Genomic DNA, 13,673 nt, shown 5'->3' with positions numbered 1-13,673 from the left:
TTTGATACAAATAAGCGGTAATACCATGATTGTTAGTAAAATATTCTTTCAGTGCCCTTAATTACATATGTTTTCCCACATAAGCTAAATTTGCTGATACATCGTTTCATGCAACATGCACGTACTGTCATTGCGTGAGCGCTTGAAATATCTTGACCTTTCCGATTCCAATGTACTGATTACGTCATTTGTAACGATTACACAAGCGAAGTCATTTGTTGAACGAGTATGGACCTTCAGCAAAATTTCTAAACAAGAATCTCTTATCAGATAAGCAGAATAAAAGCGTTTCTGAGGTATACCATGGTTGTCATAGTCGACGGAAAGTTAGAAACAAAATTCGTCGACGGACTTGATAAGAGGCCCAAATGCCCGATCTGCAAAAGCATTTCCGATGAGCCCTAGCGGACATCGCTTTTGCAGAAACTGTCTGGAACTCCTTTCTGGGTATGTATAAAGTCTATTCTTTAACTGCATAACTCTCTTCCGCCGAAAATTAGGTAGGTTGCTAAAAATGTAATACCTTTACCCTTTGAATTTATGTATTTATTGTAGTGATAAATTTTATCCAACTAGATAAGGCCTTGAGTTTTTTTGCTGAAGTAGTTTAAACATAAATATACAAGGAAACCCGCGGGAGACCTTATCCTGTAGACAAAACTCTCACGATTTCTGCAGTCTCAATTGACAAAAGATGCTTTGCGAAGTAGGCCACGTTAGGATGATTAAAACATACTATTAACAGCTAATCCGACCTGACTCGTCACTAGAACGAAGTTGAATTATGTAGAGATTGCGCAGTAATATGCTCGTAATGTCATTAAAAGCCTAGATCGACTTAGTCATGCTTAGTGAAGGATAGTCAATTCCCTCAATTTGATACAAATGAGCGGTAATACCACAATTGTTATTAAAATATTCTTTCAGTGCCCTTAACGATATATGTTTTCCTAAATAAGCTAAATTTGCTGATACATCGTCTGATGCATTGCGTAATCCTTTAAATATATTTACTTTTCTATTGCAACATTGACTTCATTTAGCGATTACATAAGCAAAGTCATTTGTTGAACGAGTATAGATCTTCAGCAAAATTTCTAAACAAGGATCTCTCATCAGAAAAGCAGGATAAAGGCCTTTCTGAGGTAAAACATGGTTGTCAAAGTCGACGGAAAGTTAGAAACAAAATTCGTCGACGGACTAGATGAGAGGCTCAAATGCCCGATCTGCAAAAGCATTTTCGATGAGACCTGGCAAACGTCATGTGGACATCGCTTTTGTGGAAACTGTCTGGAACTCCTTTTGGGGTATGTATAGAGTCTATTTTTTAACTCTTTATCGCCGAAAATTAGGTAAGTTGAGAAAAAATTAAATATCTTTACCCTTAAATTAGTGTATTTGTTGTGGTGGTAAAGGTTTCTACCGGCAATTAAGAAGTTTGACGAATAGAAGGAACCCAGCCAACCCAAACTAACATAACATATGTTGTTAAAGAAGCACAAAGCGATCCTAAGGACCTTTATAGATCTAAAATTTCCCGCTCAGCTGCGCTGAGCGCAGAGTATGGAATCATAGTTCGTGACATTTGAGAACCTCGAGCAGCTGTCGGTCACCCAGCTACAGCGTAATGTCAAAAATCTCCCTCATGGAGGCGAATGGGCCCATTTCCGTGTTGACTTAAATCCGACAACTTTGTTGGCTCAATAAGGAAATGTCAAGCTGATTTCTTTGATTATTTAAATTCCAGAAATGAGTGTTAAATATGTTTCAAATGTTTTCGAATAACCTTAAATGTACTTTATTCCAGATCAGAAAACGCAAGATGTCCGATAGACAACGAGCCACTTTCAAGGGAGCAATCTTTCAGGGATAAATGCTGTGAAAGAGAAGTTCTTGGTGTGCAGTGTTTCTGCCGATTTAATGACAAAGGATGTGAATGGAAAGGAGAGCTCAGACAACTGGAGGTATTAAGCGTACCGAACTGCCTAAGCAATGAGTGTCGCAATATAGATCTTCCTGCCTTCGACATTTTCTTTTTATGACTAGCCTGAGGTTTGGAATCTACCGATTTCAGGTGATGATATCAGAGCTTTATCCTAGTGAGATAAATCTCGCCATCGAAAGAGAAAACAACTGCCAGAAGATTCTACCAAACAAAGCAACCCAGACTAGTCACGCATGCTAATATGTTGCGAAATCGACACGATCACGGTCTCGGCTGAAGTATTATGCAAAGGTCACACGTAACTTCAAAACTAAGGAGTTGGATTTCAAGCGGTAAATCTATGATATTCATATGCAAACAGTAACGTGACCTCGCCAAAAATCTAAAGGTGTAATAGCCTGCAGGCAAGTGACTGTGAACCAGCGGGGAAAATAAAAAAAAAACCATCAGGAGGCACAGAAGTCAACAGTTCTTCAATGTTCCACACTCTTTGTTTTAACAGTTACACAATTTTAGCTGTCAGTACGGTGATGTGAAATGTCAAGCCTGTGATGAAACTGTGGAGAGAAGATACCTCAATATGCACAGGAATCGTGATTGTATCAACAGGGATGAGGCATGTACTTACTGTGGTGGTGAAGTTCGGCATAGCAAAATGAAGGTACAATTATTAACTCCGTGGAAAAGACAAAACATAAGCAAATGCAAAATCACCATATCTAATTTACTAATGGATTAGCTCTGACACGCTGCTAGACGTTTGTCGATACTGACACAAGGTCCGATACACAACTATTTACTTTGATAACAAACTGTCAGATTCGGGTCTATTTACCATTGTCATTCTCGCACTTCACTTCGGTTATTTCACTGGACAATACACCTACATCTATCAGCGTAGTGAAGCGTGACATGACTGCTGCAAAACAGTTCAATTTCGTATGGAAGTAGCTACATTAACGATCTCGTATTAAAGCTCAACTTGAACTCAACTTGTATTTTATGTCTTTTAAAGGAACATTTGAATGTCTGCCTTAAGTTTCCAATCGGCTGCATCTTAAACTGTGGTGAAGAATGTATTCCAAGAGACATGATGGAGGAACACTTGACCGCACATTGTCTTAAGGCAGAACATATGTGTCCTTTCAGTGTTCATGGTTGTGCATTTCAGGTTAGTGGATAAATTCGTCTATTTGGTCTATCTTGTTGGAGATATTTTGCAAATGAGATACTGAAAAAAAAAAAAAAGGGGTAGGAGTTTCTAAAAGATACAGTGAGCCGAAATTTTTACTTTACAAAGGCAAAAAAGGATTTATTATTATTATTGAGTGAAAAAAAACATTGAATAGTAAAAAAGGGGAAACTATGGTCTGTTGGGAAAGGAAATAATCCTAAAATTTAAGAGCAAACAAGGGTCTACGAGCAGAAACAAACATCGAAAATGAAGATAAACATCAACATATGTGAGTTAAATTCTCAAAATCATAACCGCAAAGATACTGAGACGATTGTAATAATCTAAATTGACCGAATCTGATTATCGGATGATTTGTGGGACAAAAAATAAAAATTATTTATACACTCTCTACAGGGCACTAAACAAATAATCGATCAACACGTTGCCGACGGTATTGAGTCTCACTTGGAAATGATGAACCTCTCCAGTCATAAATGTGCCGAGATAACAAAACAAATGGAAGAGAAGATATGTCGTCTAGAAAAAGAAAAAAGTGCTTTGGAAAAGCAACTTCAAAATCAAGCAGAACAGGCAGCAGCTGCAAGACAAAACATACAAACGCAACAGACAAAATTGTCCCACGTAGAAAATTACATTCTCGAACTAAAGAGGACAGCTGAGAAACTGCTTGCTGATTTGAGAGTTTTTGAGGCATCTAGAACAATAGAGGATTTTGTCTCGTCTCAGATGGAAGAAATAATGAAAACGCTGCGAGAGCATGAGAAGGAGGTGAACAGTCTTCAGGGTGAAGTGGCCCGTTTGAAGTTATCCCCCGCCACGCCGAAAGGTGCGAGTGATTACCAAACAAACCAAGGTGTGGGTCTCGCAAGTGAGTATGAGCGCCGACTAGACAGGAATGAGCACCAACTGGCATTACACGACATTCAACTGTCCGATCAAGATATGCAGATTCAAATGCTGGAAGCTACGTCGTATAATGGTACCTACATATGGAAAATCGACCGCTACAGCCTTCGCTTCCAAGAGGCTGTTGCTGGAAAGACTCTATCTATTTACAGTCCTCCTTTCTATGTAGGTCGATTTGGGTATAAAGTTTGTGCTCGTCTTTACCCCAATGGAGACGGAATTGGAAACGGAACGCATATGTCAATATTCTTTGTTGTCATGAGGGGTGAATACGATGCTTTATTACCTTGGCCGTTTCTCCAAAAAGTCCACTTTCGACTAATAGACCAAGACAGGATCCGGGACGTGAATGATGCGTTTCGCCCTGAGCCTAACAGCTCAAGCTTTAAAAGACCCACATCAGACATGAACATAGCATCTGGCTGCCCGACTTTCATTTCTCATATGGAACTGAGACAAGGTGGCTATATCCGGAACGATACTATGTATATCAAAATAAAAGTTGATACCTGTGGTCTGCGAGGAGATGCGTGGCAATAAGATGTCTGCCTGATGTAGCATTCCATTTCTCCTAGAGAGTCTGGAGTAAGCAAAATCCCGGAAAATTATTATTTGAATTGTGAGGAGGGTGTTTCCACAATAACCAACCTATTTACGTCGTAAGTTTGATTAAGTTCTCTAAATCTTGTGCAAGGTTTGCACTTCGTGGTTTGTTGCTTTTCGACTCTTCTTAGAATTTTGTTCTCTCAACTCTCAGATACCAGGCTCACGTGACATCTATTATGTATTTTGGTATGTTTTAGTTGACCATCACATAACTTTGCCTTTTAAAAGGTAAGGAAAGTACATTTCAGCTTCAAGTTGGAAACTTTCGGTACGTTCGACGACGAATGCAAAATGTTCAAATATAGGATATTTATTTTTAATGGTTTCTAACATATTTAGCATCTTGTAACTCTTTTACAAACCTAACTTTTAAAATAAGGATGTTTAGTTCATTGTTGAACGTGTGGTTGAAAACTTTAATTTAGTTCAATGAACGAATAAGCATAGCTCAGGCAAGTCCAAAAATAGCTAGAAAAAATAAGATATTAAAAATGAATTCCTAAGACATAAGACAGTGTATTAAAATACAGAAACAAAATTGAAAAAAACAGAGTAAATTATTTTAGATTTATCTAGTTCCAGTAAGTTAACAGACTAACTAAGCTAACCTTATGTAATATCCCCCCATCACAAGACATCAGGAGCATGCAGTCGATGTAGTTAGTAGTGTTAGTAGTAGCACTAGAAATAATGATGTGTTTATCAAGAACATTTCATCCAGTCACTCATTTATTATGCAATACTACTAACATAGTTCTCAAGTAAGCTTCTGGAATGTTCCAGGACACTTTGTGAAGACCACTTATGTAATAGTAAGTAGTAGTTATTTTTGTCGGAGCGATGACTGTTTTGAAAGCTATATCGAGAGAGAGTTATTGCGGAAGGTCGCTTATTTCAAGGAACTTTGGAGGTAGCAGTGAAATTGCATCAGTAGTAAGCTGGGTTATAGACTGTGGTGAGCTTAATTAAGTTTATTTGCGATAAGTATTGTACTGCTTGAGGAGCCCATTACTTAAAGCGTTCAGGCATAAAGGCATTTTCATAGAACGGTTTATTTTTATACTAGCGGGAGAGAGGCTACTCGAGCTCACTCATGTAATACGATCCATGAAACGCGAAGGAGAACATGGCGGCCTTATGCGCCGACGTCTTCATATCAAAACTACGCCATTCCGCCTTTCTTCTGCTGTATTCCAGTATTCCAGTCTTTCCCTTTCCTTACCTTACATGTCCCACTATCGTTTGCAAATTTTTCATACATGCGAAAAAATTAGCAGGAGTGCGGATCGTCGTCGTATTTTTTTTTTTTTCGAATTTTCGTATGTATCAAAGGTTATTCTTCTTCTGATTCTGGCCCCTTAAAGGAAAATTTCAGATTCTCGTCTTGGATTTTTCAAATTTAAGACGATGAAGAGGCACAACCCCAACAATGATGGAGAGCGGGGAAACAAGAAATTACGTGAGCACGCTGTGTGCGAGTCGTCATCATCTCAAGAATCTTCATCCTGACCGTACTTACTGATTGAACAGAAGCAGGTGCAACAAAATGAGGGGCGTTTTTCCAGATCGTAAGAAAATGCTAATCTTTCGAATTGGGCTTCGATCTTGTCAAGTCTTGGTTATTTTTGTTTAGTGGGGTCGATAATGGAGATGCATGCGGCCGAATTCACGGTGCCTATTGTCGCTCTGATCATTGAATAGCTAAGGGTCAGGTTAATCTTCACTAGAACTTTCCTCGGAACCGCTGCTTTCCGAGTTATTTTCAAAATCTGCACACCACAAGCGTCCCAAGCTCACGTCTCGAGAAAATGCAAACGATTAACTCATGAAAGCGTAACGCGTTGTGTAACTCGGTGTTGTTATTCCTGTTATACGACAGCGGTCGAAATCGAAGTGTGCAGCTTTGACCTGGTCTTCTAACAGGAATGACAGTGATGGCAAAGTAAGCTTGAATAGACAAAGAACACTGGAAACCACAAGGGACACAGAAGATGTGAGTAAGTTCTATTGATTTTACGTGTATTATGTTCATATTTCGACATATTTATCGTTGTAAATCGACGATATTTCGTTACCCACACTATTCCTTATAACGTGTTCAAATTCTCAACGGTTCCTTTCGTAAGTTCCTTGTTGCTGGTTCCCTTGAGGCGCCGGACATGGCGGCCACGTTTTCTAGCGCTCTGATATTTTTAATATATTTCTATCTTTATCATATTTACGATGATGCTATTCATTTTCCAGCGGATTCTGATGCTTTTAGTTTCTCGAATATCGGGTACACGACGCTCCTCGGAAAAGAAAACAGGGCTTCCACACCTTTATTGGTATCAAGCGGGCTGGCTCCAGCAAAAGTAATTTTGTCTCGGTCAGGATTCGGTCGGACTAGGGTTGCGTTGACGAGATGGACGAAACGTGGCGCTAGATATAACGATTTATATGGATGCAGAAAGTAAACCTGGACTAGGAGATATTATGAGGGAGAGCACAGATCAAATAGATGAACCGAATTGGGAAGTGAGCAATACGAGTAAAACAACATACTCCCGAGTTTGTTTGCTAAATGTCCGTCGCCCCTCAGTTTCAATCCTTTAAGTTGCTCGGCATCTTAAGATATAGAGGATCTAGAGGAGGCTGTCGACGAAGGATTCCGGTCAGGATTTCTAACAAAAGAGATGAAACCAGTGGATTGGAACGTCGATTGCCGTCCTGTAAATAACATGGCTAAAGCAAACCTTGTCTCTATCGCCAGACAAGTGGATCTAACGACTAACAAATCCAGCTCAGAATTCGCGGTACCCAAATTTTTATTTACAAATATTTGCAGCCTTTGCCAAGACTAAGAACCGTGTTTGAGCCGCTGTGGCACTGGAGGCGGATTTGAATAACAAAGACATTGATATCTGTGTTGTTTCTGAGACCCATCTTAAGCCAGAAATGCTGGACGCTATTGTTAACACACCCGGCTACAACATATTTAGACAAGATAGGAACTGGTCGGCCTGGATAGCAGATGTAAAGGTGGAATAGCTATATTTGCAAGGAGTAACTTGGACGTAATTGATTGCTATAGATCAGAGCTCTAGGAACTTTCATGTTTGACTTTCAAATTACCCTCGGGACACTTACTATTATTGTGTGGAGTGTATCACCCGCCCCAGCCAACATACAGGCCTTCGGACTTTCTACAATACCTTGTTCATTTAGTGGACAATGCTTTAGATCAACACCTTAGATGACCATTGTCTTAGGCGGTGATACTAACCAACTGGATGTAAAGGATCTTTGTCAATTGACAGGATGGAATTCCCTTGTGGAATTTCCAACCAAGGGTGTTGCGTACTTGGATAATGTCCTTGCAAATCGACCGGACTTATTTGCTATCAATAAAAACGGATCACACGGCGGTCATTTTACCAGCGGGATCAAAACTCAAATCTGTTTGCCAAAAAATTCGCATCCGGGATTGCAGAAAAAACCGAAAGGAGGCGTTATACTTGGAACTTGCGGGAGAGACTTGGGATAGTGTCTTGGGAACCAACGATGTGGATGAGGCGAATAAGTTGGAAACTCTTATTCACAGACACATGGACAAGTGCATGCCATTCAGAACAGTTCGTATCTCATCGCGTGATCCGGCTTGGATGACACCCCTTCTCCAGTCCTTGATGAGATCTAACTCTAGGATTGGTCAAAACAGGGGGGATCGGCTTCGGAAGGGGGAGAGTAAGTGAAGTTATCAGTCAGAACAGGAGAAATCTCCTTCAAGCACCTGTAGGAGCTAGGGAGTGGTGGAAACACGTGGATAGCCTGTCACAGCGCCGGTGTTCCTCGGATAAGGTTACACCGGAAATGCAATCTCTGGCTGAGCTGAATGATTATTTTTCTGAATTGTGTTGGGACAGTGCGTATAAACAGCTTACACCTGCCCAAGTTGAGAGTGGAGTTCCAGTTCCTGAGATTTTAGAAAGACAGGTATGGAACTGTTGGCAGCACCTGAAGAAAACCACCACTGGACCGGATCTCATACCGTTCTGGGTGCGGAGAGACCAAGCGGAAACTTTTACACCTTTAATTTGCAAGATCTGAAACTTGTCTCCGAGGTTCAGTACCTGGCCCTCATTGTGGAAAATAGCTCACGTGACCCCCCTCCTCAAGATTGACGTTCCCAAGGGAAAGATAGACTACAGAGGAATCAACGTCACCCCTGTAATTGCACGCGCATTTGAGAAGTCCGTGTATAAAATTCACGCGCGGGACACTGTTGAGCAACATCTGAGCTCAACTCAGTTTGCCTACAGGAAAGGGGGAGCTGTACTGACGCGTATACAGCACACCGTCTATAGTTATCTAGATGACCCTGAGCGTAAAGCCGCGCGTTCGTTTGCCTTGGATTTCAGTACAGCGTTCGGCAGTGTTAATCATGAACTTTTGTCTTATGAGCTTAAGGATATACCGTTAAATCCATTTATAATCAATCGGTATTTAAGCTTTCTTGAGAATCGTCAACAGTGCATTGTTAATAATAGTTTTCAAGGACAATGGAAATGTGTGAACAGGGGCACTGCAAAGGGCAGTGCGCGTGGTCCGCACTTATGTAGTATTTTTATTAATGATCTGGAAATCAGCATACACAGTCACCCAGTCCTGTTTAAACACGCGGACGACTCTACTCTCATTAATCCCGTTTTGAGTAATGGCCACTGTCGTACGGATTTAGTGGATCAGTTTTTAATTTGGTCCAAGGAAAATAGTATGATTTGTAATTCGCCAAAATGTAAAGAAATTGTTTTTCGCAAAAAGGTTTTATTCAGGATTTTGCGCAAGTTAATAACATTCCGCAATGCACGAAGCTATAGACTCAGATCTCACGGTTATACAAAACTTCATGGACAAATGCTTTAAAAGTAAATACACATCTAAGAGAATGGACATTCGAGAACTTTTAGAAAAGACAGATAAGAAGATTTTTAAGGTACGTTCAATGGATTCCGATTGCACGCTTAGTAACATCATTCCCAAGAAGAAAAAAACAAAGTACCAACTCAGAAACAAAAGTGCTCATCGCCCGGATATAAAGACTGACAGATTTAAGAATGTTTTTGTAAATAGGCTTATCTTTAAATATAATCTTCGATCTTTCTATTATTTAATATAGTATATCTTATACATATACATGTATATATGTATGTATATATATAACTAACTGCAGACAGTACTGTTTCGGCCTTCTGGGCCTCATCAGTGCAGTGCTGATGCTAGGATGGGGGTAAGACCATATAGCCACCCCAAGTGATCTCACATATGTGGGATCATCTAAGCCATGCCAGAGTGCTCAAACTAGAAAAACTAGTGAGCATGCATATATATATATATATATACATACAGTATGCCTTATGTATTTTTAGACACCATAATGCTGATATAACTGAAGATATGTCTTTTTATCCTAGGAGGAATAAAGATTGATTGATGGAAGATTGATTGATTGCAAGTTAACACTGACTCACACAAAGCGTGGCGCTTTCATGGATTAATCGTTTGCTTTTTCTCGAGATGTGGGCTTGGGACGTCTTTGTTCACACGAATCTGCAAACGAACCATCGCAAGAATCCATGCATCTCTTTGTCATTTTTCTTTCGACATATTAACGAGTAAAGTTAGAAATTAACCAAGCGCTAATCTTGATTAGTCGATGTGTTCTCGTGGGAAGTCCTAATTCGCGGTAAATTCAAACTTAAAATAGACTTGCGTGTGAAACGCCGTGACAGAAAAAAAAAAACGGCAGTTGAACGCTCCAAGTAATGGGCTCCTGACTGCTTTTAGGAGTCGCTCCTTGTTAAGAACATTACTTGCTGTTTAATAAAATAGTTTGTGGGATTGTAGCGTTTTTCTGTCGGTCAGAATATACCGAAACACTCTAATAAACAGAAGCTGACGTTAGAACTACCATACTGCCATTGATTCCATCCGGGAGTAAATGCTAAAAGCCTACTTTGAGTCACTACTGACTGACTTCTGCATAACTATCTCTACAACGGCTACTACCCTACCTGATTGAACAAGGATGATTGTGTTTGTGCACAGTGGTATTTATTCAACACAGTTATGGCTTGGAACAAAAAGGGTATTAGCAGAATTATGAACGTCACCAAATTGTGTTAAAAATAAATAGATTTTTAACCAAAACGAAGTCGTTACGAATAACAGCCCACAACATCATAACTTTGCATATACTTTCTGCATGATTTTGCCATGCGTTTCTCTTGTTTTTTTTTTAGTACCGCACAATTGCCGCGATCAAGTAGAAGACATAGTTCTTCTTTTAACTGAAAGCGAAATTCGTTGAAGGACATCTCATAAGATAAAGTAATATCACGTGGTGATTAGATCATTTTCACGCCGATTTCTGTCGGTCGGAATGCACTATACGAGTTCATTGGCATATTCATCGAGCTTTTTTTTTTACGTTCAAAGAAGAATTTTAAAACAAAGTAGAAGATGTTTAGAGTAGAGTAGCTTCTTTCATCCTCGCCATCAATTAAAGACATAAGGTGACATATGTAAGTTATATATTACTATGAATTTACAAACTAAAACATGTTAAGAAATTAATTATATTCATCTGTTATTTCGGTACGTGAATAGCATCATCTGTTTTCCATGTTAGGGTGAGAAAACATTTTGAGATCCTTCTGGTCTGGATGGAAGTATTCGAGATCATTTGCCTTTAATTTTTTTTAACTGCTTATAGCAGATGTTTCTTACGTTACTAAGGGTCTTAATGTCTCGAAACATGACACAGGGAAAAGCAAATATTATTCACTTTATTTAAAACGAGCCTTCGTTTGTCAATTCATCAGTTTATCGATAGAGGCCAAGTACAAACGGATAAAACATAATTTAAATATGTCACCCATATTCTCTAATTAACAACATGGATAAAAGAAACAAATTTACTATAAATGTCCTCTCCTCAGCTCAAACTCCACAGTCAATTTCAGCATAGACTAACTGAATATGCTAAAGAGCTCGTAACGTGCATACTAATCGGCTGAAATTGTCGCGGAAATAAATTCATAGGCATGTAGCGAAAATTTACCTAATGTACTCTCTATCGATAACTTTCCCTCTCAGTCAACCCATGAAATGAAAGTTTTAATTCACCACAGCTACATTAAATCCCTTTAAAATCTCGAGAAAAATAAAATAAAACCTTGCTCAGAGTATTAAAAAACAAATTACATTCATAGTTGTAGGATCGTGGGCTATATTTATTGACTTTCCTTTCCTTTCAAGTAACAGTCCAGCTCCATAACAAGTTCATAAAGTCCTTATTCGTGATATTTTTTTGGATGAATCACCTTGACAAACTCTGCCAAATTCACGACAAATTTAAAGGCAAACTAAAATTAAAGCAACAGAAGTAGAGCGATGTGTACTTCACGGCCAAATAAATATAGGGAAAAGACTGCCACATTAATCGATGACAATGCATGATAGTTTGTGTTCAAACACGCGTCATGTATGAGACAATTATCAACTATCATGAACGTTTGCCTATTGTTAAACTGAATGGCGTTAGCCTTTAATCTTCTCAAGTGATGGTGTTTCCACAAGGCGTTTCTTGTGTACCATATAAGAATTCGTTCCTTTTTCCGAACCATTGAAAGCTTAATTTGTCCTCTAGCAATACAATGTTAGGGCTAAAAGTATAGAACGTCGCTATACCCTTATTTAATCATAACACACGGAATTTTATATTAGTTTCTTTCGCCTTTTTCTAAATTTCCTGTTTACTCTTTCCTTCTTTTCACTTCAATTTTTAGGCTTTCGGCCAAACTCTCTCTAAAGGACCATTCTTTTCTTGCATAACTCAAGAATACGAGGCATTGATACTTGTGAGGGTTATAACGATCGGGGAATTTTGTTTTCTAATGAACTCTTAGATTTTTTGCAAGACCTTGCGAAAAAATTGTTTCGATTTAATTCTAGGTTAGAACTCTTTCATCCGTTTGTCTACAAGAAAAAAGCTTCGCTGTTTTGAAAACTGCCGTTCTGAGCTCGGTCATACGCCAACAATACAAAAATGGATTGATGGAAGAATTCATGAATGCTACAGTGACTGGGAAAGTCCGTATAACTTGTAGATCTAAACTATTAAAACCTGAAATAATTACAACAATTGAAAATGGAGAGTAACATAAAATCATCGTTAGGAAATATATAAAAATATTTTTTGCACTCTTAGTTGATTGTCGTATTTGCTGTTTATGTGTGTCAGTTGAATTTTCCACTACTTGTTGTTGAACGTGAATTTGCAACTGATGCCGACGTGCAATTCGATAAATCTTGATGAAACAAACCAAGCAAACTAAAAGGCAAATTGTGATACAAAACGTTGCAAAAAAATAATAAATACTCAGCGACCAAAGAATTGAAAAAGAAAACAACGTGATAATACACCAAATAGTTATTATTGTATAGATTGCCCGGCTTGTTGTCATTAAATTTGGGTACTGCAGGTGATAGTGGAGAGCTAAGAAACGATCCACTGTTATGGCTGTCATCGTGCAAAGAGAGACACCGCACCCAACAAATCCCATTGCTCCTACTGCTTTTTGTAGTGCTGGGACGGTTCTCACTATTTGTTCTGCTATGTAAGCTGGTTGTACCACCAATCCCACAAGAAGATCTGAAACAGCCAAACTGCAGAGAAAAATGACAGACGGTGAACGAATTGATGGCGTCCTCATTATGGCGACTAACAGAAGAGCGTTACCAATGATTGATAGTAACATCAAAGGTGCATTGAGGATGCAGTTTGCAAGAACTACTGTCTCAAAACCACTCTTGGGATTAGCCTCTGCGTTGCTGGAATAGTTCGCTTTAAACTTGCTTGTCATCATTGTGAAAATAATTGAAGGTTTTGTTCAGCGTTTGATGGAATATCTGAAGGAAGGATAATGATAACTCATTTGAATATGACATTTTGGAAAAAAAAACAAACATTATTTT

General features: G+C 38.9%; 2 protein-coding genes across 6 annotated transcripts; one reads left to right on the top strand and one right to left on the bottom strand.

Annotated features, from left to right (window-relative positions):
- The first annotated feature begins 37 nt into the window (after window positions 1-37).
- LOC113682628 (TNF receptor-associated factor 3) lies at window positions 38-5,203 on the top strand. 5 transcript variants are annotated; one of them, XM_027199791.2, is made up of 6 exons: window positions 38-447; window positions 1,120-1,307; window positions 1,808-1,964; window positions 2,448-2,606; window positions 2,961-3,116; window positions 3,537-5,203. In XM_027199791.2, exons 2-6 carry the CDS (start codon window positions 1,153-1,155, stop codon window positions 4,587-4,589), a joined length of 1,680 nt encoding a protein of 559 aa, XP_027055592.2. In that variant the 5' UTR covers window positions 38-447; window positions 1,120-1,152; the 3' UTR covers window positions 4,590-5,203. The 5 variants fall into 5 exon arrangements, with proteins under 5 accessions (XP_027055592.2, XP_027055594.2, XP_089069428.1 ...); XM_027199793.2 differs by having other exon boundaries at window positions 177-447; window positions 1,125-1,307; XM_089213302.1 differs by lacking the exon at window positions 1,808-1,964 and having other exon boundaries at window positions 177-447; window positions 1,125-1,307.
- A 7,443-nt stretch (window positions 5,204-12,646) lies between these two features.
- On the bottom strand, window positions 12,647-13,673 carry LOC113682646 (melanocyte-stimulating hormone receptor). The gene has a single exon (XM_089213589.1). The coding sequence runs from the start codon at window positions 13,562-13,564 to the stop codon at window positions 12,647-12,649; it is 918 nt and encodes a 305-aa protein (XP_089069715.1). The 5' UTR covers window positions 13,565-13,673.

Source organism: Pocillopora damicornis, chromosome 7 (assembly GCF_964200805.1).
Source record: "Pocillopora damicornis chromosome 7, jaPocDami1.2, whole genome shotgun sequence".
Taxonomy (NCBI): Eukaryota; Metazoa; Cnidaria; class Anthozoa; order Scleractinia; family Pocilloporidae; genus Pocillopora; species Pocillopora damicornis.
Note: the sequence above shows the minus strand (reverse complement) of the source record. Positions and strands in the feature narration are given on the sequence as shown.